At 34.7% G+C, this 24,239-nt stretch overlaps 2 protein-coding genes across 2 annotated transcripts; both read right to left on the bottom strand.

Annotated features, from left to right (window-relative positions):
* Nucleotides 1–5,260: 5,260 nt before the first annotated feature.
* On the bottom strand, nucleotides 5,261–7,824 carry LOC112092718 (G-type lectin S-receptor-like serine/threonine-protein kinase At2g19130). Its single transcript, XM_024169586.1, has one exon. The coding sequence runs from the start codon at nucleotides 7,725–7,727 to the stop codon at nucleotides 5,343–5,345; it is 2,385 nt and encodes a 794-aa protein (XP_024025354.1). The 5' UTR covers nucleotides 7,728–7,824; the 3' UTR covers nucleotides 5,261–5,342.
* Nucleotides 7,825–11,322: 3,498 nt separating this feature from the next.
* On the bottom strand, nucleotides 11,323–17,100 carry LOC21396764 (starch synthase 2, chloroplastic/amyloplastic). The gene is made up of 8 exons (XM_024169472.1): nucleotides 16,478–17,100; nucleotides 15,207–15,939; nucleotides 14,798–14,862; nucleotides 14,319–14,396; nucleotides 14,104–14,217; nucleotides 13,522–13,566; nucleotides 12,986–13,159; nucleotides 11,323–12,572 (listed from the first exon to the last, which is right to left on the bottom strand). The coding sequence occupies exons 1-8, from the start codon at nucleotides 16,829–16,831 to the stop codon at nucleotides 11,616–11,618; spliced, it is 2,520 nt and encodes an 839-aa protein (XP_024025240.1). The 5' UTR covers nucleotides 16,832–17,100; the 3' UTR covers nucleotides 11,323–11,615.
* Nucleotides 17,101–24,239: the final 7,139 nt, after the last annotated feature.

Here is a 24,239-nt window from a genome sequence, read left to right on the forward strand (position 1 = left end):
TCCATATACAGCGGCTTCGAAATATTCTGGCTGCTTCGAAATGTGTTGGTTTGAATTTTTCTAGTTTGAACAAAAAAATCTGAACAGTGTGGTATAAATAGTAGTTTAAATTAACGTTTAAATGTGTATTTAAAATTTTAATTTGAACATAAACTATAATCTGAATTAGCGTTTAGATGACTCCTTAAATTGTAGTTTCAACTGAAAAAATAATAATATAATGCATAAGAAATAATATAACACCTACAAATTTATAATAATTAAAAAAAAATTTGTAGGCGTTTTTATTGGGCAGCAATTTTTAAGAATAAAAAAAGTAAGACAATGTATAAGAAATAAGAATTGTCTCTGGTACTTGAAATTGTGCCTAACCGGTCAGAACAATGAAAATTGACCATTGGATATGAATTTTACGTCCCAGATTCAACGAGAAAATTGTCTCTGTTAGTTGGCAAGGGCAGGGGTAAGCTAACTCTGTAGTCCGACAAAAGTAATAATAAAAAAATGCCAGAAAAAGACGTGTAAATATTGAATACTAGACAATTAAAAACAATTAAATTGAGGAAAGGGAAACGCACGTCGTTTTGCTTCCTGTAGACAGGTATTTGTTCATAGCTCTTAAGATGACTAGTATGCATCTGGATTTCACTCCCCGTCTCTCCGCCGAAGATGACTTTCCGGTGGGACTGCCTTTGAACTTGACTTCAGAATTAGCAATTCGTCTGACTGATCATTGAATGATGTCGGTGAAGCAGATGGGGTTTGGGAGGTTATTAAAGATGGCTGGTCGTCGTTTCCTATGACATACACTTTTATTTTGTTCATTTGCTTTAACTTTGTCATGCCTTTTGTTACGAAACTAATCTTTTGACATTCTTACACATATAATTATCTAAACATTTATTTACATTCGTTTCACCGTTACACCTTTTTTTTTATTGCACAAATTGAAATCTATAACTCAATTTAATGGTTTACTGTGTAAACATCTATGCCTGCAGGTTATTGTTCAAGATAGCACTATCATCTAATGTTAAAACATTTTCCTACTCCTAGTTATTTTATTTTATTTTATTTTATTTACACTGCTCTATGTGTTATATTTATTTCCTTGAACAACGGCAACCTCTAATTGCATTTCATAATTTGTTGTCTTTTTCATATGCATGCAGGCATTGATGGCAGAGCGCAATATCGTGCATTAGCTTCATCCAAATGTACTTTCTGGCTTATGATGTAGTCGGCTTAATCAAAAGCTTCACAAATCGGATTCTGTTATTTGGACTTCTTGCCTATTTTGCCTTTTTGGGAGTTTCTAAAATTTTTAATATATTTGTTGTACTGCACGTGAGATGATGCACTTTCTGGCTTATGACACACGTGGAAAATAATTTATATGTTAAGTTTTAATTACCGTGTTATTATTAAGACTATCACATTTGAATATAAAATCCCAAAAAAGAACTAAAATGAAAAAGTTTAAAGTTTTAGGGCAAGAAGTTAAAAAAAGGTGAAAAATTGACTAAAAAGAAAAAATAAATAAGTTTTAGGATAAAAGGGACCAAAACAGAGGAAAAATAAAGTTTTGAGGTAAATTAAAAAGGCATAAAAAAAGACCAAAATAAAAAAAAAACAAATAAGTTTTAGGACAAAAGGGATTAAAACCGGAAGAAATTAAAAAAAAGGGTAAAAAAAGACCAAAATAAAGAAATAAATAAGTTTTAGAGCTAAGGAAACAAAAAAAAGAAATAAAATTTCAAGACAAAAATTAAAGAAAAGAGGAAAAAGGATTAAAATTAAGAAATAAATAAGTTTTAGGTAAAAGGAATCAAGACGGAAAAAAAAGAAAAATTTCAGGAAAAAATTAAAAAATAAAGGGTTAAAAAATGACCAAAATGGGAAAAAAAAAGTTTTAGGGCAAAAGGAATCAAAAGGGGAAAAAAAAAGTTTTAGGACAAAAAATAAAAAAAAAGGTGTAAAAAATGACTAAAAAGAAGAAATAAATAAGTTTTAGACAAAAGGAACTAAGGTGAAAAAAGTAAAGTTTCAAGAAAAAAGAATAAAAGGGGTGAAAAAAGGACCAATACGAAGAAATAAATAAGTTTTAGGCAAAAGATATCGAAACGAAAGAAAAAGTAAAGTTTCAGGGTAAAAATAGAAAAAAAGGGGTTGAAAAAGGACCAATATGAAAAAATAAATAAATTTTAAGGCAAAAGAAACTAAAATGAGAAGAAAATAAAGTTTCAAGACAAAAGTATAAAAAGCTAAAAAATGATTAAAATGAATAAATAAATAAGTTTTAGGCAAAAGGAGCCAAGATAAAAAATAAGTACAGTTTCAAGAAAAAAATAAAAGGGGTAAAAAAAAAACCAATATAAAGAGATAAATAAGTTTTAGACAAAAGATATCAAAACGAAAGAAAAAGTACAGTTTCAAGATGAAAGTAAAAAAAAAGGTTAAAAAAGGACCAATATGAAAAAATAAATAAATTTTAGAACAAAAGAAATTAAAACGGGAAGAAAATGAAGTTTCAGGATAAAAATATAAAAAGATAAAAAAAGGATTAAAATGAATAAATAAATAATTTTTAAGGTAAAAAGTGAAATAAAAATAAAAGGTACGACTTGAAAGAAAAGGGGAGGAATTTTCGATCAAAACAGCACCGTTTTGGTCGAAAACGCTAAGTGCGATTGCGCTTTCTATATATTGTATAGACTATATACTTCTTCTAGTGTAGGTAGTAGTGTTGTTCACCCATCCTATTCTCTTGTGTTCCCTTCTAAGTTTTATTCAACATAGCAACTACTATTTAAATATGATATATATTATATGCATTTAAAGTTTACGTTAAAACTATTATTCACTCTTATTATACCAAACGATAATACATTTCAATGCTAGCACAATTACGAGAGTGTTTGTTTTACAATTCAAGTTAAAAACTTGAGTTGTCTTTTAATTTGATTTATGTTTATGAGAAAAAAATACTGTAATAAAAAAATAAAATTTAAATTTTTATAAAACAAATACTATAATAATAAAACTTATGTTGTGACTTGAGTCGTGAAAAGAACTAAACATACAATTCTAATAAGGGAAATAGTAGAAAATATGCCAATATGAAAAGCTTAAGAAAGTATATAGACCAATTTTTAGTTATAGAAATTAATAGGCCATAATTTGTCAAGTTATAGTTCATAACCAGATAAGTTATAGACAAACTTGTCAAGTTATGATTCATAACCAGACAAGTTATGGATAAAAATCGTAAATTATAGATAAGTTATGGTTCATAACCAGACAAGTTATAGATAAAAATAGTAATTTAACATATTTATTAATTTATATAAACTATTAACCTATTAATTTTAATTCATCTCAAATCTTAGCATATTTTCCTCTTTCTCCATTCTAATAATGTATACATATAAATACGTCATTTGTTCACTTATTCAAGTAATTGATACATGTTTAGAAAATAAATATACATTGTCGTTAGAGTTACGCGTTTTCTTTGATAGTAGTACGTATTCATATTATTTTAAAGATGCTTTATTACTTTATTACCATTCACCGAATAAAATACACATATCCCATTTGCCACCTTTCTGCCATCACTCCAGCTGTAAGAAACACAGAAAACCCATGCCTCTCTGATACAACCTTTGCTTAACACATGCAGTACCAAATTCATTAAACAATAAAACTATTAATAGACTAAGGCCGTTTAGTTTAAAAATTTGAGTTAAAGATATAATTTTATATGAAAATTTTTTATTATAATAAAAAAATTAAATATAATTATTTTTGAAATTTTTTTATTATAATAAAATTTAAAATTTAAATTTAAATTAGTGAAATGAATATGACTTATATAATTAAGGCTTTAATTCGGTACGGGACACTTTCCCAAAAGAAATAATCCAGCACCTAAAAATTTATTAAGAAAATTATTTATTTTATAATTAAGCCTGTGTGTAGGCATTTTTTTAATTCGGTAGCAAATTTATTTATTTATTTATTTATTTTTAACTTTTGTTACTAATGCCAATTAAAATTTTGGAACACTCATTAGTAACGGACAAAATCAGCAACGACCATTCATTACCCACAAACAGGGGCCATTTATTACTCAATGAAGCAAGTCTCTTTGCATAGCGAGAACCTTCTTGCTCTTCTCAATGTTGGCCTGAAGCGTCTCCTCCGACGATTCTTCATCATTGTCCGCCTCTTCTAAGTCCTTACGATCGCTCTCACAGCCTTACTATATATATATATATATATATATATGTTGGCCATCTAAAATTTTTTCAAAACTCAAATACGGGTAAAAAAATAATTGTTTAATAGAATTGCAGCAGATTTTCATCAAGTTTTGTTAAGTTGTTATACTTTCAGATGATATGAAAAAATCGTTTAATTATTGTTTGAAAACAGTTCAAACACCGCAGGAATAATTCTATTGGCTACTAGCTAGTAGTGAAATTCCAACATACATAACGCTCCTTAAACCGAATCTCCAAAAAATCGTCCCGTCTATTTTTCTCTCACAGTGCGAATGATGCCCTGCATGCGCTTACGTATGGCCATGGTTCACTGGAGTCTTAAGACATTGTAACCAGTGTAAAAAAATGAAATACTACTGTAATAAGTAAAAGAATACTTTAAGACCTCGTTCGTTTCGTTAGTTTGAATCACAGCTCAAATTATTTTTGCTTCGGTGTTTATTCTCATAAAAATTTAAATTCAACTTTGTATTACAGTATTTTTTCTTATATAAATTCACTTTTTAATTTCACTTAAAAACTCGAACGAGCAAAATTAACAGAGCCTATTAATTTTGATTAATGTGTAGCATCAATAAAATGATATGGTTACGGAGCACTTTATATAGACACGCACAAAAGTAGAAGCAAAAATAGATGGAAAGTAATAAATCTGATCAGCCTCTACTAGAAGTGTCCACACGTAAATCGAATATAATAAAAAGTATTTTGGATCATGAAGACTTATAAGTGTTAGCCCATGATCAAGGTTCTAAGAAGGTGATTGATTACTGATCGTGTTTCCTTACTGTCAAAAGACTCAAAACATAAATAACAACCGATCAAAAACGGAAATCACAAGTTTACTTTTACATAAATAACAGTAAAAACATCTTTACTGTTACATAAATAACAGTAATCACGGATTATTTTTACGTAAACTGAATAACAAGAGAAATCAGAGAGCCATTATATTTTGGTACAATCGGCTCAGGACTTGCGCGTCACATTGAAGTGGTATTCCACACTTAGTGTCAAAGCGATCACCCAACTCAATCAACGAGCTGCAGAAGTCTCCTAATTCTCATCAAAAAAGTAGAGAGTTCGCGGAATAGGCGGTAAATCCACCTCGGCAATACCTTGAAGCATTTGAACTACTTGACTCATTGTTGGCCTATCCGCTTCTTCATCTTGGATACACCAACAAGCAACTTTACAGACGTTTTCAAGTTCTTGTACATCAGCATTACCCTCCAGCCTTGGGTCTAAAATGCTAAGGACATCACCACCTTCGACTACTACGCTAGTGGCCAAACTTGGAAAGTACTTCGGAACTTTACCTTCTGAATCTGATTGCTTTGAGTTTCTCCTTCCGGATACAAGCTCGAAAAGCATCATTCCGTAGCTGTAAACATCCACTTTTGATGTTATCGCCAATCCTTCAATCCACTCTGGTGCCAGATAACCTCTTGTCCCTCTCATTGTTGTCAGTACGTGACTGAATTCTCTCCCAACAAGTTTCGCCAACCCGAAATTTGCCACTTTCGGACAAAATTCTACATCTAAAAGAATGTTTTCAGGCTTGATGTCGCAGTGAATAATGCAGTTTCTGCACATTTCGTGTAAATACACCAGCCCTGTAGCTGTCCCTAAAGCAATTTGGTATCTTGCTTTCCAGTCCAAAACGTTTGATTTCTTTTCATGGAAAAGGTGAGAAGCTAACGAGCCATTTTGCATGTAATCATAGACTAGCAACCTTTTAGTACCTTCAGAGCAAAACCCACGAAGCCGAACAACGTTAACATGTTGGATTGTTCCGATTGTACTAACTTCTGCCCGAAATTGCTTCTCTCCTTGGCTGACACTTTCAAGCTTCTTCACTGCTACCATAGAAGAATGGGGCAAAGTCCCCTTGAAGACTGAACCAAAGCCTCCAACACCTAATTTCTCCGAGAAGTTCTTTGTGGCATTCTGTAGTTCTTTGTAGGTAAACACCGTCAAGGAGTTCTGAACTGCTTTTTGTCGTTTTCTGATTTTCTTGTTTCTCTGTCTCATAACAGAAAATAGAATAAGGCCTAGGAGAACTACTACACTTGAGCCCACCACAACACCTATAATCAGTGCCTTATTACTAGCACTTCGAATCAGTCTCTTACTCTTCATAGCATCCCAATAGTTGGAGGCTGCTAGTCGAAGGTAGAGAGTTGTTCCATTGTTGTCTCCAGCTTTGAGTTGCTCCAGATCTAAGAGATCGTTTGTCCAAATTGAACAACCATGCTTGTTGTCATTAGCATAAGCCACGCAAGAGCAGTTATTTAAGCATGTCGATTCACATGCTGTAATATCCCCTACTTTAACAAATTGCTCACTTTCATGCAAAAGCATGTCAGGAAGTTCAAGGAATTTGTCCTTCTCACCACTTGATAGATTGTAGTTCTCGCACTGAAGTTTGGTCTTTCTAATGCATCCTCCAGAGTAGTCCTTCAAATCCCAATCACTCGGCGATTTTTGCTTGAATCCTGTCAAACAACTACACACATTAGCGCTATCTGTGCAGCTTCCATATGGCCCGCAAAAGGCATGAACTTTACATTGCTGTCTCGGGAAAGACCAAATCGTTCTCCACCCTTCAGGAGGCATCCACAATGGTTGCTGCAGCTGGCCAGAAATACCCATAACAAGTCGAGATATAGTCTTGGTAGTGTTTTCAACAAAGTATATGAAATAGCTCTCCTTGTCATTTGAAACATAGCTAAAATTGTAGAGACTATGAATGTTCACCCCAGGCACAAGGTTAAAAATCTCCCCGTTCCAAGTTCCAGTGTTCCAGAAGCCTCTAGACATATTCCACTCTATGACAAAGGAGTTATCCCTTGCGAATGGCTCCATTGAATAGCGACCAGGGGCAGGATCGTCTAGATTCTTCCATGCCGTGAGAACTATCTTTCTTTTGGTCTTTTTGTTGAATCCAAATTTGCAACCAGGTAGCAAACTATCAGTTGGATGATGAAAACTCTCCCATATCGGTTTCATCTGTTTCCCGACGTGTTTTAAGATGAGGTTGCCGTTATCCAGAAGAACGGCTTCCACAGAAGCCGACCTTGTGGAATTCACGTTTGTGGACCAAATTGGGATTTTGGACCCGTTGAAAATAACTAAATTGCCATTTGAGATTTTCATCTCCGAAGAAAATCTATCTAAAACTGGTTTCTCTCTATTTGCAACCCAAACTACAGTCTTCACCGTAACTTTCTTCCACCACATGCCTATATAATAGTTTGGAGACTTACCCGGCTTAAAGAATCCGAGCTCAAAGACCCCACCAGCAGATACAATGGTTTGGTGACCAGAGAGAGACTGGTTTGCAGAGATGGTATCAACTCCTAGGGATAGATTCATCTCGAGAAACAAACACACGAAGAGAAGAACAGACATGAATCTTGGATTGGTCTTCATGTTCATTTTAGCAAATATTTTTGCTCATAAGCTGGATTCTTGTAGGTCAAGTAATTTTTATTTTATTTTAGTGAAATAGAGAGAGAGAGAGAAAGAAGAAGAAGAACTTATAATAGACTTGAGTAAAACTCGTTAACTAATATTTTCATGAAGTAGAGATTCTGTTGCGTCCCATGATAACTAAGATATCTACCAACCTTATTGAACTCGCTATAACGCCCTTGGAAAGTAGTTATTTTTTATTTTTGTTTCAAATTATCGTACTCTCTGTTTAGAGAGAAATCACACTATGCTTTACATGCTTGGTGCGGCTTTATCATATTAATGGATTATTGCTCGGTTTAGACTGTCTCAATTATTGGACAATTTTACAGTTAGAAAGAAACCAAAAATGAAGCTTTCACTTTATTTTCTTCCTCTTTCAGTTCGTTCACACATTTGCGCGTCTACCGGTCATTGCGAAACAACGTCGAGACGACTCGAGGCCATTTATTACTCGGACAGTGTCAACGGCAAAAATCAGCAACAACCATTCATTGTACACAAACAGGGCCATTTATTACTCAGAGAGTGTCGACGGCAAAAATCAAACATGTTGGCCCAGTCAAAAAAAAGAAAAAAAAAAAGAAAAAGGGAATTGTGGAGTGGTTTATTGTAGAGGTGGTTTGAAAAGTTGAATTGATGGAGGGGTTTAAACTCTTTAGTTCAACCGCCAATTTAATTCATATTTAATGCCTCACCAAAAACTTATTTAGATTTAATTCACCTCCGTTTGTCCTCCGTTTCCGTTTGTTCTACTCGTTTAGTTCAGTTCAATTCAATTTAAACAGTGAGTACAGTTTGAATTGGTGTTTGCTAAACATGCCTTTTAAATTATATTCTCCGTTTGAACTGAGTTGAACGGTCTAACTTAGAGTTTAGCTCCCCTCAAGTTCAACTGTTTAAATTATTTTTAAACAGTAAAAAAGTGTCCACTCTCTTTACTTTTCACACCTATCAAACACAAATTTAAATTTTATTTCCTGTTTAAATTAAAATTTTAATTACTAATCCAAACGTCAATTCAAACTTCAATTTAAATCATATAGTTTAAATTTTTTTATTTAAATTAAAAAGCTTAAATCAATAAAATTTAAATTAACGAACCATACCATAGGAGACCTTCGTTTGTTTTGAAACATTGTTCTTTCCGTTAATTTTTTTTTTCTTTTATTTTCCAAAATTGCTTCTTTTTCTTTTTCACCGCTTCCTGTTTTCTTAACACGTTCTTGTAGAGTAAATGTTGTCGTTTTTCAAGATTATTTCGTTTTTGCTAATACTCTCTCTCTCTCAGGTTATTTTAATTTTATTTATTATTATTATTATTATTTTGAATAACTCTCTCATGTTATTCACATTGCATCAGCAAGGACAACTAAATCCCACTGAAACTGCGGAATCTCATGTGCAGTTGCAGAAGAGACGCAGACATCGCACTTTGGATTCAGAGAATAGCATGGAAGAAGCACAGCGTCAAAGTTCATAGACTTCGTCAAAGTAGAGGTTGAAGCTGAAAGTGAGGAACGAATTCGTAGACAACAAATTTGAATTGCCATTTTAAAATTATTTTTTCCCCTGATTTTACTTCCTCGGGGAAAAAAATTCACATTTTTTCATTCTTTATCTTTAGAAAGTTGAAGATTTTGACTGCAAACAAATAGGAATGTAATCAAAAGTACAGGTTCGAGGTGAATATCGCCATGGATGTATACAAGAATCATATTCCAACAAGGTTTAAAAAAAAAAATTCCATCCCATTCTTCTTTTTTTTTGATAAAAGGAAATTTTATTATCAAAAAGAATGAAATACATACGTGTGACAAATGACTCCGAATATAATAGAATTCGACCCCAACAAAAGAATCCACTAGTAAAAACAATTATAGCACAAGGACAAATATTAATACTGATATCTAAAGGAGAAAAGCCTGATCAACACATAAAAATCTAGTATAGTCGAAGCTTGTTGAAAGAGACCAAATAATATAGTCGACCGAGACCAAACCCCTCATATAAGGGACATCTATGAGGCCTAAAATTAATTAGACTAAACAACCCACACCGACAATGATCGACTCGACCAGATGAGGGACATCATGAACACTAGGAGGTGTTGAAACCGCCACTTCCTTTATTATCAATACACCATAAACAAAAACAAACACATAACATAAAAACAAGACTAAACACAAGTCCAGAGCGCCGCCTCCACCGCGAACCATGTATTTGAGATCCCTCGACGCCATTCACTGCGAAGTCTCAGCCATCCAACTCCATCCACCTACCCATTGGAGAGCATCCGAGGCCCCAACTTGGCCAACCCCACGGCGAGACCAACAGTATCGTTGGCCACCCTCACTCGGCGGCACGAACCCAACCACAACCACGGTTGGGTCCCTCAACATCGACATTAGGCGGGCGGCGACCAAACCCTCCCAACTAGCAACAAATCCAAGCAGCCCAAAACATTCCATCCACCCTTTGACCTAGCTTGATCTTAGAGGAGATCCAAGTCTCCCACGACCACCTCGGATGACAATGCCTCCTCCATCGATGGTCCCGTCACCAGATCGGCGGCGAATAACCCTCTCCCACGACTGATCTCTAATCCGAGCCAGGCCCCACTCCCCTGGCGGCGCGAACCCCGGCACAGTGTAGATACACCGGCGACCACTCTCTAGACAAAGAACGAAAGCCTGCAGACCGGCGACACGTCGGCCTACCTGCCTTTCCGCACTCTCCCTCTCTGCCTTTCTCTTGCTCGTTCTCTCTCTTTTTTTGCTACCTGGTTTGGGAAATCTTTTTCAATCCATCCCATTTCAAATTATCGGGTTATTGCTTACATTTGTTAGATGCTGTCGTTCTTACAAAATTTGTCGTCTTTTAAAGGTGCTCTCGCTTTTATGATAAGATGGTTCGTTTCTCAATTTCCTGGTTGGAAACAAGTGAAACAAGAAAAAAAATCATTCCATCCAAATTTCCTGGTTGGCTACACTTGAAATGCTCTAGTACGTTTGTCAACACTAGAAAAGTATTTGTCTACTTGTCTTTCTAGATTGGTGTTACATGAAAATGAAAGAGTGCAAAACATGTAAAAACACTATCTGCCCAAAAATTGCTTCACTTAGCATAACTTAGTACAAGAGCATGCCTGAGCCGCACATAGAGCTATTCATGGGTTGAATTGGTGAGGGGTAGGACTTTTTTTTTCCCTATCTTAAAGGGTGCGAGTTGCACATATTTAACCCCAACGCCGTTAAAAAAATTTCACAACCTAATGATGTTTGGGTTGAGTAGGGGCGGTGTGGGGTGAGTTGGGTGATCAATTTCAATATTCAAAGAATCAAAGACTCAAAGTTCAATCTAACATTCAAAGTTCATCATCAAATAAAAATAATAACTCCAACATTCAAACAAATAGAAATTCAAAGTTCAATCCAACATCAAACATGAAGTAAAGTAGTCCATCCAACATCAAACATAAAGCAAACATAAATTAGTCAACACTCAGAAATTAGTCACATAAAGCAAACATAGAGGCTTAATTCAAACATGAAAAAACTAAAGAGTAGAAATGAGTTGCCTGCTTAGGGTTAGATATTAGAGAAAGCAAGTTAGAGTGCATGTTGGGTTGGAGTATGCGGGCATTATGCCCAATCCACACCCCGTCCCAAAACTTCGGGCCAGACATTGAATGAGCTGAAAAAAATTTAATACTATAAATTGCAGTTTTCGGGTTGGGTTGGGGTGGGCTAGGGGTTTTGCGGGTTTATGAACAGCCCTAGCCGCACATCCTCTAGGACAGTTTTGAGCTTTATGAAAACCTCATAATCAAACATAAGCAGCAAACACTCATCACCATTGGTACTTGGCAGCCACAAGGACCTCCTCATAATTCTGAGCAGCTTTATCCCAACTAAGGTCTTGCATCATTCCTCGTCTCTGGAGTCCTTCCCAACTCTTCTTGTAGTCCCGGTAAGTGTACAAGCAGTTCCCTAATGCGTGTATCAGCTTGTTTGCGTCGGCACTATCAAATGTCCAACCCAATCCCGATTCTTCAAATGGATTGAAAGGCTGCACGGTGTCTCTCAGTCCACCAACAGCATGAACCACCGGGATTGTGCCATATTTCATGGCATACAGTTGGTTTAGACCACAAGGCTCAAATCTTGATGGCATGAGTAAAATGTCTGCTCCTGCAGTTATCCTGTGGGCGGTTTTTACAGAGAAACCGACCCATCCCCTGACTTTATCATGATACTGGCTTTCGAAATTCCTGAGCATCTGTTCCAAATCTGGCCTGCCGGTTCCCAACATGATAAGTTGCACATCCTGACCCATCATCCATGGAATAGCCTCACCTATGAGATCAACACCTTTCTGCTGATCCAGTCTCCCAATGAAACCAATGACAGGAACATCGTCGCGAACAGGTAAAACCAGCTCCTTCTGCAATGCTGCCTTGCATTGAGGCTTTCCAGTCTGGAGCGTCTCTAGGGAGTAGTTTGTGTAACCATCTGTTGAAAGATGGACGTCACATTCTGGGTTCCAGTCTTTTGTATCAATTCCATTTACAATTCCTCGGAGTTTCCAGTCATTCTCATTGATGATCCCATGCAAACCCCAGCCCCCTTCAGGAGTTTTAAGCTCCCAGGCATATCCGTGGCTTACGGTAACGATGCGGTCTGCTGTCTTTAACCCAGCTGCAAAGATATTTAAGTGTTCGCCACCAACTGGATCGTACAGTTTAAAAAGGTCAATGTAATGTTCCGGCAGATCCAAGGTGACGAAATTATCTACTGGGCCCCGACCCTGGATACAATAAATTCAACTCAAGATTTTGAAACATCATTTTGTTGTGCAGAGACTTTTACGTACTATATGAATATACAATGAATACCTCTATTTTGTTTGAGAAGAAACAAAAATGACAAATACAAAGATTAATATATGGCTTATGACGTGCTGTTTTTCCAGAGGAATATGGAAATTGTGGGTCACAAACAGCCAAATCACCTCATGTTGATCCGCCAATGAGCCTATGCACTCAATGTCACAACATTTTCAAAAGACAAGTTAAGATTTATTAGTAACGTGTGCTTGTTTTCGTGAGAGGTGAGAGCTATAAGCATTTAACTTAACAACTCTAAGTAGTTTCAGCTTTGGATAAGGTATAAAATACGAGTTCACTTGTATTAATCATAATTCACTGAACAGGAACAAACCTGGTGAGCTATGTTGTGAATTACAAACGTTGATCTCGCATACTTCATTAAACCATGATCACGATAATATGCCTTTAAATACACTGGTAAAAGCGCTGTGTGCCAATCATTTGCAATAAAAGCCAAGTTTCCATCTCCATAGCAGACACCACCACACGGAACATACCAAGGGACCTGAAAGTCACCAACTCATCTTCATGGCATCTAAGCACATACAAGCGCACATAAATGATATCCTCACCACACTGAAATGAAGTTTACAACTACAATACAGAGTCATGTCTAACTAATCTGATCACAAATGATCACCTGAGTCTTCCATTCTTGCCTCCTAGATGAAACGAATTATGATCTAAATTTGAGGTGTGACGTGTGAGTAACATTAGATCAGTCTTGCCTCTCCTCTTCTGAATTTTAACAACCTCACACTTAAAATATTTTACGTGCAAAGGTGCGGCAGAATTGTTTAGTAATAACTTGGTAAAATGGGGTGTTTCTTATATTGGATCAGCTTAAATGGGCATCGAATGATGTACCTCAACAGCAGCCCTGCAAAACAACACCATGCGCTTCAAAATCTCCTGCAACATGAAACTAAACCCATGTGAGGTTCGAGTAATTATAAAAAAAAAACAGCAGTGGCCTAATGTTTTAAGGTAAAAGTTGAGAATAATTAGGCTTAAGCTATCACAATAAGAAATAATGTAAAATAAATTGAACATTTTCATAGGGGTGTGCCATCAACCCAGCCCCCAGTTCCAAACACAACCTTTCCGCCATCTACGAGCCACATAGGCTAATTTTGTCCTATGTGCAACAAAACCAAATCTTACATTACATAATTTGGCAGGCAACGCGCCAATGGCAGGCTTTCACAACAAAGGAAGAGAAGATTTTGTTGTATATAAGCTATCATAAATCATAATTAACAGATGTTAAAAAGGGATATAAGAATTTAAAAACTTGGTGGCAGTTGCGTATGATAATACCTCTATGTGACAAGACAATAGAACTTCTAATGAATATAAACATATGATCATTGCAAATTACACTTGCCACCAGATTATCTTCCAGCAGCCACAACTAACTGACAAAAAGAGCAAGAATAGATATCTCACCAATCGGTCTCCTCCGTATATATCTTTCTCTCTACTGCGAAAGAGATGATGACAGTCAATGAAAACAAAATCTACTCCATCAATATAGGCTTGGAAGTATGTAACTTCAAGATCCTGTAAAGTAAGTTGTCATTAGTCATTGCAATGGGAAAGTGCAACGAAACCTCTCAATATGATTAAAGATGATCACAGTTAATTATGCAATGATTGCACACCTGTCCATGTACTTTATATCTTTTCCGGACTCCTGCATCTTTGGCTTCAGCGTAGTCACCGTAGCGAGGTGCCACAACCTATGAGAGAAAGGAAAAGTAAGGTGGAAAAGTTAGGTGACTAATGAAAAAAGTTTAAAAAAGAAGGCAGATAACAATAAATCTTGTTTTCCAAGATCCATAGCCAAGTAAATCAGGTAGGAATTAGGAGTTAGGATCAAAGACCAACTTAAAGAAAGACACCTAAAAGTTCCGGCAGTTCCAGATATTTCATATTTCTTTTATCTTTTACATTTTACATAAATATAATGCTTACACGCTAAAAGATACTTGCAAGGGGAACAACTAGGCTGGTGGCAAAAAGGCAGGTTATTCTAAATGTAAGTTCAGCTTAACCTTAGACCTGTAGTATCAATAAATTCTATCTCTGACATTTGGAATGATATTCCCCAATTCAAATTTTGAAAAGAGGAAGACATTACCATAACCCGATGTCCACGCCGAGCTAAAGCTTTGGGTAAAGCCCCAGCAACATCTCCAAGCCCACCTACGAGATTCATATATCAGTCTCTAAATTGTGGAGACCCGCAACCATGTTCTCTTGCTTATAAACAACATGCACACCAATGATAATTTAGGATTTTTTTTCCCTCAAGCATGTGTCTACAGGAATGTAGCAAAGTGTTTTTTACCATAAAATAAAAAAGCAACAAACTTTTGATTGGTTCTAACAGCAAGAAGAAAAACTTTTTTACTAGATAAGTCGTCCTGGCTTGGGAATGTGGGTTATCAATGACGGTTTCTTTTGCAGAGGAGTTGAACCATCTTACGCTAGAACATGTTCCCAATAGATGACCTTCCTTCCGATAATATGGGCACAAAATATAGTACCTGTTTTTGACCATGGAGCACACTCTGCAGCTACTAATATGATGTTCATGACATTTGCCCCTGCCAAAGGAGGAGGTTTTTCCTCATCTCTTTCACCACCGGCTTTCTCATCATCAATGACTTGCGGACTTGGTTCTTCCAAGTCCACTTGCTTTTCATCTCTAAGAGTGGAAGCTTTAGAGATACTTGAAAGAAAAGGTGGAAGCGGATCAGACCAATTTTTCTTTACAGTAGTTTCTTTTTTAACAGCATTCAAACTAGAACGGGCAAAGGTGCCTGAGACAGTTCTGCCCTTGTCCGAAGGAGGTTTGGAGGGTTTTATTTCATTCTCAGGAGTGTCTTTCTGATCATTAACCACCTCTTGACTTGGTTCTTCCAAATCTATTCGCTTCTCAACTTTAAGAGTAGAAGCTTCGGGCATACTTGAAAGAAAAGATGGAAGCGGATCAGACCAATCATTTTCTTTCGATAGATCTTTACCATAATTACTCTCGCTTTCACCAATTCTGTTAGCAGTGGATGGTAAGGTTTCTGGCTTCTGTTCTGCAGTAGACTGGGCATAGGTGCTTGAAAAAGCAGTAACGTTTTTATTCTGGTTTTCAACAGTTTCTTTATCGTCAACGATTCGTGCATTTAAGATAGAGTTGTCTCCTTCCTCATAAGAAGTGTCATCTTCTGCTAAATCAACGGTACTACTTTTTATAGAAGAAACCAATTTTCTTCTTTCTGCAATCTGAAAAAACAAAACCATGAATTTTAAGTAAACTAATAAAAAAAAGAAAAGGAAGAATAGGTACTAACTAGAAATGAAACTGAAACTGAGACTTAATACTGTCCATATCAGATTGGATTATGTTACATTCAAATATAATCTATAGAATAATGATAGTTAGTTTTAAAATATTAAAATTGTTAAATAGAACAACTTTAATTATTTTGGACAAGTCACATAGGAAATAATTATAAAAAAAAAAACATAATTTTAAAGTTGGATTGTGTTTACAAGCCTTGCAAAAGGGATATGGTGCTACCCCACAGAAATGGAATTAATTTAGGTGATTACAAGCCAAAGTTGAGGCATTTACTACATGATCAGCTTTAATATGGGAAGAAAAAACTCAGTCCCAGATAGCAATTAAAGAAAAACATTAATTAGTTCTTCTTTCTACTCCATAAACGAATAAAAAAGATACCCATATTTCTACCTACCAAAAAGCAACGACTAAAGATTAAAAAAAAAAAAAAAAAGAAAGAAAGAAAGAAAGAAGTACCTGTTGAAGCAAGTCTCTTTGTACAGCGAGAACCTTCTTGCTCTTCTCAATGTTGGCCTGAAGCGTCTCCTCCGACGATTCTTCATCATTGTCCGCCTCTTCTAAGCCCTTACCGATCGCTCTCACAGCCTTACTATTCTTTCGTAATCGCACAACTGAAGAAGAAGAAGAAGAAGAAGAAGAAGGAGAAGAAGAAGAAGAAGAAGAAGTAGAATTGAGACAAGTGTATTTGAGAGAGTTTCTCTGGAGATTCCGAAAGAAGGGGAATCTTGAGGTTTTGTTGCGGAGAAGCAAGGATTTCTCAGACTTGGTCTCCGATATAAAAGGAAGAGACCCTCCAATGGAAGAAGCCATGGCTACGAAGGAGTTTGTTTAATTATTGCTTTGGGCGGAATTGGAAATGGCAAATTGTGGTTGATTAAGAAGAAGAAGAAGAAGAAGAAGAAGAAAGCATGGGCAAAAAAAGAAAAAAAAAAGATTTAGGAATGGTGGTTGGGACGGCTGGATCCCTCAGAAAATATGAATCATATCATAGGAAAGTTTGAGGTTCAAATTAGTTGTAGATTCCTCATCAGAGGAGTCGAGCTTTTTTGTTTGGAATCTTTGGATCATCATCATCATACACTGTCACTCTCTCTCTCTCTCAAGCTAACCACCACATATTTCTCTCTCTCTCTCTCCCCCTCCCTCTCCTGTGTGCTAAACGACAACAATTCTTCTGAAACGTGAAACATTTCAATTCAAATATTATTGTGTAAAAAATTCAAGCTTAATTTTCATACTATATGATCGGTATAAATAACTAAACTTTAAAAATGGTAACATTATAATTTTTTTTTTTAAGAAAAGGAGATTAACACCTTTTAAAATGCACAAATTTAAATTTTTATCTTTTTAATTAAATAACTATATTAATTAAAAAAATAATGATAAAACTTTAAAATCATACATCTTTAAAAATAAATTTAACAATTTTCTCGTCCCTCTTCATTTTTCAAATATCAACCCTCAAAACATCATATCCCTCCAATTAACCTAATGTTACTTTTCAAAAAAAAAAAAAAAAAAACCAAGGGCATATATATTAGAAAACTATACCCTATATTTTTCATTATTGTTATGGAAACATTTTGTTTTCTTTTCTAATATATTATTATATTTTCAAAGATTAATTTTTATACATTGAAATTAATTTTTTATCATTTTATATCTTGAAGTTGATTTTAACATAAAAATGTCAGAAAAAATGTCAATAATCCTTCAAATAAAAATAAATATCGCTTTCGACGTTTTTTTTAGTATTATTGTGGTGTTCAAATATAAATACATGATATTTTCGCTTTCAAAAAAACTGATACTTTCTATTTTTTTTTATTTCTAAACAGTTAAATTAGAAGGGGAAAAAGGGGTTTCGATGTCCAAAGCTCGGTTTTTAAAAAAGTTAAAAGTATATTAAAAACAAGAATATCTTCGTAATAATTGAGAAATATTCGAGTACCAAAATGATTTCTTCCGATGAAATTAATTTTGTTCTTACGGAAATTATTTAAGACGCTCACTATTTGTTCACCTTCCCTTAATTGAAAACGCGTTCCATCAGAAAAGCGACATTCTACCCAAAAAAAAAAAAACAAGAAAAGGAAAAATGACAAGGAAGAGTTAAAACGTGTTGGCTTTACGAGTCATGAAAGGCTCGTTGATTCTGAAGGTAAAGGTGAAGATTCACCAACATTGATGAGATGTTTAGTTGAAATATTTAAATATTTAAATTATAATTTATGATTTGTTATATTATTTTTTTTATAAAAAATATACATAAATTAAAAATAATTTTAATTTTATAATTTTAATTCATAAACTAAACGTCTCCTAATTTTTATGAATTTTTCATTTTTGTGATAATTTTTTCCCCACTTCTATTTGATCACGTGAAAGGTTAGGGCCTAGGGAATATTTTCCAATCAAGAAAGATGACGATTGATCCGGCTGTTCATTAGCCTTTTTAACAAATGTGGTTCTCCATTCGCTAACAAATGTCATAAATTATAAAACCAAAAAAAAAAAAAAAGGAAAAAAGTAATTTGGAAACATTTTTAGGTTTTGTTTTGTGAAAGATGTCTTTAACTTTATGTCTTCCGTTTGTTTACTACACTAACTTCTCAGCTTATCTTGGCCAAAAAAGAGAGGCAAAAAGGCAAAAGGACCAAATTCTGAGATAAGCAAAGAAAAAAAAGGGGGAAAGCGAGGCAAAAAGTGGATTGTTAGTGAATGTTTCCAATATAGTTAAGTTTGATATCCATTTGATAAAGTGAAGCCTTTTGAGCTATATCACAATGGAATTTCAGGCAAAAAGATACATACACATACACATTCATATATATTTATATATTTATACACATACACCCATTTGAAAACTTCTGTTACACGTGACTTAATATAGGTCTAGATTTAGCTTGAGATGATTACATGAACATGGATTTCCAGACTTCATATGCATATATACATCCTAAAGCAGAGAACAACAAATTTTCTTCTTTTTTTTTTTTTTTTTTTGGCTGTTATTTTCACTTTCTCATATGAATCATTTGGCAGTTGCTTAGGGTGGGAATAAGGGATAAGTACATGCCCTCAGTAGCTTTCCATCTTTAAACTCAACATTGTCTAGCTTTTCTTGGCACCACTTGAGTTGGGATGAGGAGATCATAGACATTTGGATCACCCTTGAAACAAGCTTCATGTCTATCATTGTGAACAACATCTCTTTTCCTTGAGACTCCTCCATAGGATTCACTATCCTCTTTAACAAACACCTTTTCTTCCCTTGCAAATCTTTCAACCACAATTTGTTCTTCAAGAAAGTCAAAAACTTTCAATCAGGTTTTTTTTTTTTTGAGTTTCATTTCATATTAGGAAGATTATTGTTATTTGGGTTTACCTTTTGGAGTCTTTTGGTGAGCTCAGCTAGTAGCTCAAGATCTCTTGGGTCTTCCACAGGTGGATAAGCCCATGAAGAACTTTTAATTTTCCACCAACACTTTTTGTTGTCTGTTTTCACAAACAACCAAAAGGCTTCTATGCATTCCTCTATGGCCTTCAAAACTCCTTTCACATTTGTCCCTTGTCCCTTCATCTCTTCCTTATTCTCCTCCATGAAGCCCTTAACTATATATTACATTCTTATTTCAGGTGAATAAATAAATAATTGTGTGAACTCTTATGATAGTTTGTGAATGTATATTGGGAAAATATCAGCAATTTTTTTTTTTTTTTCAATGAAGCATAGAGGATATCATTGTTTTCAATCTCGCTTGAAATTTCTATTGTCTCTTTCATTTGAAAGCATCCACATGCCACTATTTAATTTCAAGTCTACATGAATACATCTTCTTAGCAAGATAAAACTTTTCTTTGACAAGTATGTGCCAACAATATGAGATATAATAAGGTATTAGGAACAAAAACAAAGGGTATTTAGAATTTTAACCAATAACAACACATACATTTGGAAGCATGTGAAACAAAAATATTAGAACAATAGTAGTGTGAAAACTACTCTTAGGAATTAGTGGATAAACACTAACTGATTATTTCGCTTCTTAGTAACTATCTTGACCCTTGTGAGTCTTTGGTTAATATATAGGACATAGAGTAGCTATAGAAACAACATTACTTAATTTAATCAAGAAACATCGCTTTTTCCAAATTATAATAACAATGCATAAATAAATAAATAAACCAAATTATCTTACCTGAAAACTCTGGGACCTGAAGAAGACTTTTGAGAGAGAATCTTCCCTGAACATAATTCCGTACCTTTTCCAAATTATAATAACAATGCATAAATAAATAAATAAACCAAATTATCTTACCTGAAAACTCTGGCACCTGAAGAAGACTTTTGAGAGAGAATCTTCCCTGAACATAATTCCGTACTCTTTTGCCCTCACACTGTTCATCTTCCATGAATCTCTCTAGTAGTATTTGAAACTTCTGGAATTCACCTGCAACATTGCTACAAAATATGTTATTCTGAGAGCTAGGTCTTTCGATTTCCTTCACCTTTCTGTACTGATAGTGAAGGACCTCCCAAGACAAGCATGATTGAGCCACATAAACCGTTTCAAAGTCACTCTCTATGCTTCTCAAAAGCCTTCTTTGAGTCATTTTGCTCCATGAGATCGTGTGTAGAGCGCCGGAGTTCGGATGGTCTATGATCTTGAAAGGACTGGAAATTCCCATCTGCTTGTCTTCAATTGCACCTAGAATGGCCAAGTTGAACCAACAAGGACTATGAAAAATTTTAAAAGGTACTCAAAAGAAGCATTATAGTACTACTACCATAACTAATTTCTAGCCTATAAACAGTATGCTCAGGAGACTATAAATGTTCTAAGACCCGAAATGAATATGTTACTGTATTCTAAGGCACATTTTGATGAATTAAGACCTACTCATTCCACAAGTTCTCTCGTAATTGAGTACGTCGAACCATCTCATTCTTTCATTGTACATCTCGTAAAATCCATCTGATTCTTCCTTGTCTTCTTCTCCTGCAGTCACTTCTCTTTCAATTAGTAGAAAATCGGAGGCATTACAGGCTGTGGGTGAATATTCATCCATGTAGAGATCTCCATCATCTGAGTTGGAGCTACAAGGCGGGAGAACTTCAATGTTTGGATATTCATCTGCTGTGAATGAGCTGGAACTGCCAAAAAAGTACTCGTTCCCGAGTGTAACTTCACCGCGATAGGACATAACGTCTTCCATGTTTCCATAAAGAACTGAGCCTTCTGCGTAGTCCGTCTGAATCTGAAGTGGAAATCCATTTGAATTTTCATTTGTTGCGCTTGTGAATGAGTTGGAACTGTACAACAAGTACGTAGGCCCCTCCATACAGAGAAGTGAATCTTCTGCATAATTAACTGCTTCTTCACATACATCTTCCTCAGCCTCAAGAAGTTTTATCTTGCACTGAATAGATGCATCGATTGACCGTGTATACGAATCAGCAATTGCATTCGAGTAAAATCTTGGTTGAGCATCAAAATACTGCTCAACCTCTTCTTCAACTTCACCTTTGTAAAATCTAGTGAATGAGAGAAAAAAGATGACACACTTTCTACAAAGACCAAATATGTACAAACAGAAAGCACAAGTGACTCTAAGAGGAGATACTAGTACAAATACAAGGCAGTCTTTTAGCAGTTTGAGCCAGAGGAAGATTTGACAGAAGAAAAGAATCAAGGGATGGATATAGAAGCTCAAATAAAACCACTTCCGAAATCCATCTGGGATGATTACAGTTTCAATGATAAACCAACATGTTGTTAGAAAAGCCATTCTTTTTACTTCTCTATGACTTCCTCAACTCTTTTTTTTTTTTTTTTTTTTTATATATTTATCATTATTATTATTATTATTATTTATGAAGGTTTTCTCTGCTAGAGACAGAGGGCTAGTTTTAGCTTTTAATATGGCTCTCTTTGTAGTATTTATGAGCTTGAGACGTTGTTAAAGAAACATCCGGGAAAGGAATTAAAGTGGAATTCTGATCTCCAATCACCATAGACAAATTTATGGTTCAACCCTTCAACCCGATTGAAAATTGTTTGGATTGCGAAATCTTGTGTTGGGTTTGAACTCATGATGTGACATATTAACCACCCTAAACCCAAATTCTTTTGAACTTATCGCCATTATTTTCACAATTTGAACATAAATAAACAAAACCACACAAACGCGTGAATCAAACGAGGCCTTACTTCTTACTGGTTCAGAATATTTTAGTTTTTTCTTTCCAAGTTGGAGAAACTTTTCTTATAATACGCTGTTGACTAACTTTTTTGTCACTATCCTAACAATTATGTTACTTGGTTGCTTACTTGGATCCTATCCGGAAACAGTGTTCAGCTAGATTCCCAAATCACTGTCTCTGCTTGAATGCCTCATTTTTCCATATTGGTGACTAAAAGAATTGCAGTATGATGTAATTTAGCGGTAAGAAAAAAAAAGAGGAAAAAGTCATCTAAGCCAATTCTTATCATTGGCTGTTAGATGAATGTTGGGACAGCATATGTGACCCTTTTTTTTTTTTATTCAAATCATTTTTAGTACCAAAATATAAAACTGAAAACATATCTGTTTGTCACAGGACAGACACCAAATCTAACATTGCGACAAAAGAATGAAAGTGAGAAGGGAATATATGTTATGGGACATGCCTAACTTACCTCACAATCCTTGTATACAAGGATGATCACAAATTTAGTCAATGGCTTTCACGAGTAACCTTCCTATTACTTAACCCTCTCATGCATGGAAATTGAGTTTAAGCAGGCATTTACTTCGTTGACTTGAAGATATATGTAATTCTAAAACAAAATTGAGTTCTAAAAAGTGAGAAATAAAAGCACAATTGTTTTGAAAAGAAAGAAAGAAGTGAGCACCTGTTCCTTTCGCTTGTTAGAACTACGATTTAAATTTTTTTATTATAATATTTTCTCTCATAAAAATTTTAATTTTTATTGAAGCCTATTAACTGAACGGACTATGAATAGAATGGTAACTTAAGTTAACAATCAAAACTTTACTTTTTTTTTTTTTTTTTTTCTCTTTTTGTGGTATCCAATCGTCCATTCTCTTCGTCACTTTAAAAATTATAAGGCCCACTAAATAGAATGAAAAAGACTAGATCCAACTCTATTTGAAGGATGTGCCTGCTTTTCACTTATGCCACTGTATATTTAAAACCGCAGAACACGTTGCGAGGTAACTGTTCTCATGGATAAATATGCCGAAGAGATGTTGATTTTCCAATACTAGCTTTGTCTTCTTCTAAGGAACTGTCAAGATTCTGATTACTAAACTGATTGAACTTTGCAGATTCATAGAAATTACATGTAGTCGACATTTTGACAATGTAATGGGTTTCTTCCAAAAGGTTTCTCTAAGCTTTAAGTCGTCTTTGAAGTCATCACATGTGTTGGAAAATGCTACTCACTAATGATAAGGACATTTTAATTTGCCAGATTTAGTCAAGAGATTATTTGTCCATACTACTAGAGAAATCTCCCGGAAAATATCCTTCCTATTTCACTTGGTTGACCAAATTAAAGGAAAACTAAAGCGATTACGCTTGTATGTAAGTTTTGGATGATTCGTCTCATTTAAATATTTAAAAAGATGTACACGTGTATGGCAATTATTAACAAACAAAATGTTTAATTTTCCCCATAAATTGTATTTACACTACAAGAAAGGCGTCCTGGCTCTAATTAGCCTAAAACGAAAAAAAAAATAAAAAAAAAATAAAAGGTGTCCTGGCCAAAAATGCTATACAGAGTTTCATGTCTACCATATCAAAAGTTCTGGAAAACGTTTCTTAGATCCCCTTTTGACTAGTTAACATACAGATTTTAAGGCCCCGTTCATTTCGCCGATTCGAGTTTTACTACAGTAAAAAACTCTCAGAAACAGTCACATTTAACTTTTTTACTACAGTAAAAAGCTCTCGCACAAAATCACATCTCAACTCGAATTACAAATTCGAATCAGCGAAGTGAACAGAAAGCTTTTAACTTGTAAAAAGTTTGCTAATGTGGCCAAAACTGAGCTTTTAGATGAATTTAATCTCTTTTGTACTCTAAAATAATTAAACAAGAGCTGTTCTTTGTTAGTTGAATACAATATATTAAACCATAATCCATTCCATAAAATAATACGAGTAGACTTACAAACTGATTAATTTGTTTTAAACCCAAAC

This window comes from Morus notabilis, unplaced genomic scaffold, assembly GCF_000414095.1.
Source record: "Morus notabilis unplaced genomic scaffold, ASM41409v2 Scaffold897, whole genome shotgun sequence".
In the NCBI taxonomy this organism is placed as follows: Eukaryota; Viridiplantae; Streptophyta; class Magnoliopsida; order Rosales; family Moraceae; genus Morus; species Morus notabilis.

What these genes read in the sequence shown, in the direction of transcription:
- LOC112092718 (XM_024169586.1), bottom strand. Translation starts at nt 7,727, where the DNA reads ATGAACATGAAGACCAATCCAAGATTCATGTCTGTTCTTCTCTTCGTG.
- LOC21396764 (XM_024169472.1), bottom strand. Translation starts at nt 16,831, where the DNA reads ATGGCTTCTTCCATTGGAGGGTCTCTTCCTTTTATATCGGAGACCAAG. An exon ending in TGCTCCATGGTCAAAAACAG is followed by an intron (nt 14,863 to 15,206) that starts GTACTATATTTT and finishes TGAATCTCGTAG; the next exon opens with GTGGGCTTGGAGATGTTGCT. An exon ending in TTTGCAGGGCTGCTGTTGAG is followed by an intron (nt 13,160 to 13,521) that starts GTACATCATTCG and finishes GGTGACTTTCAG; the next exon opens with GTCCCTTGGTATGTTCCGTG.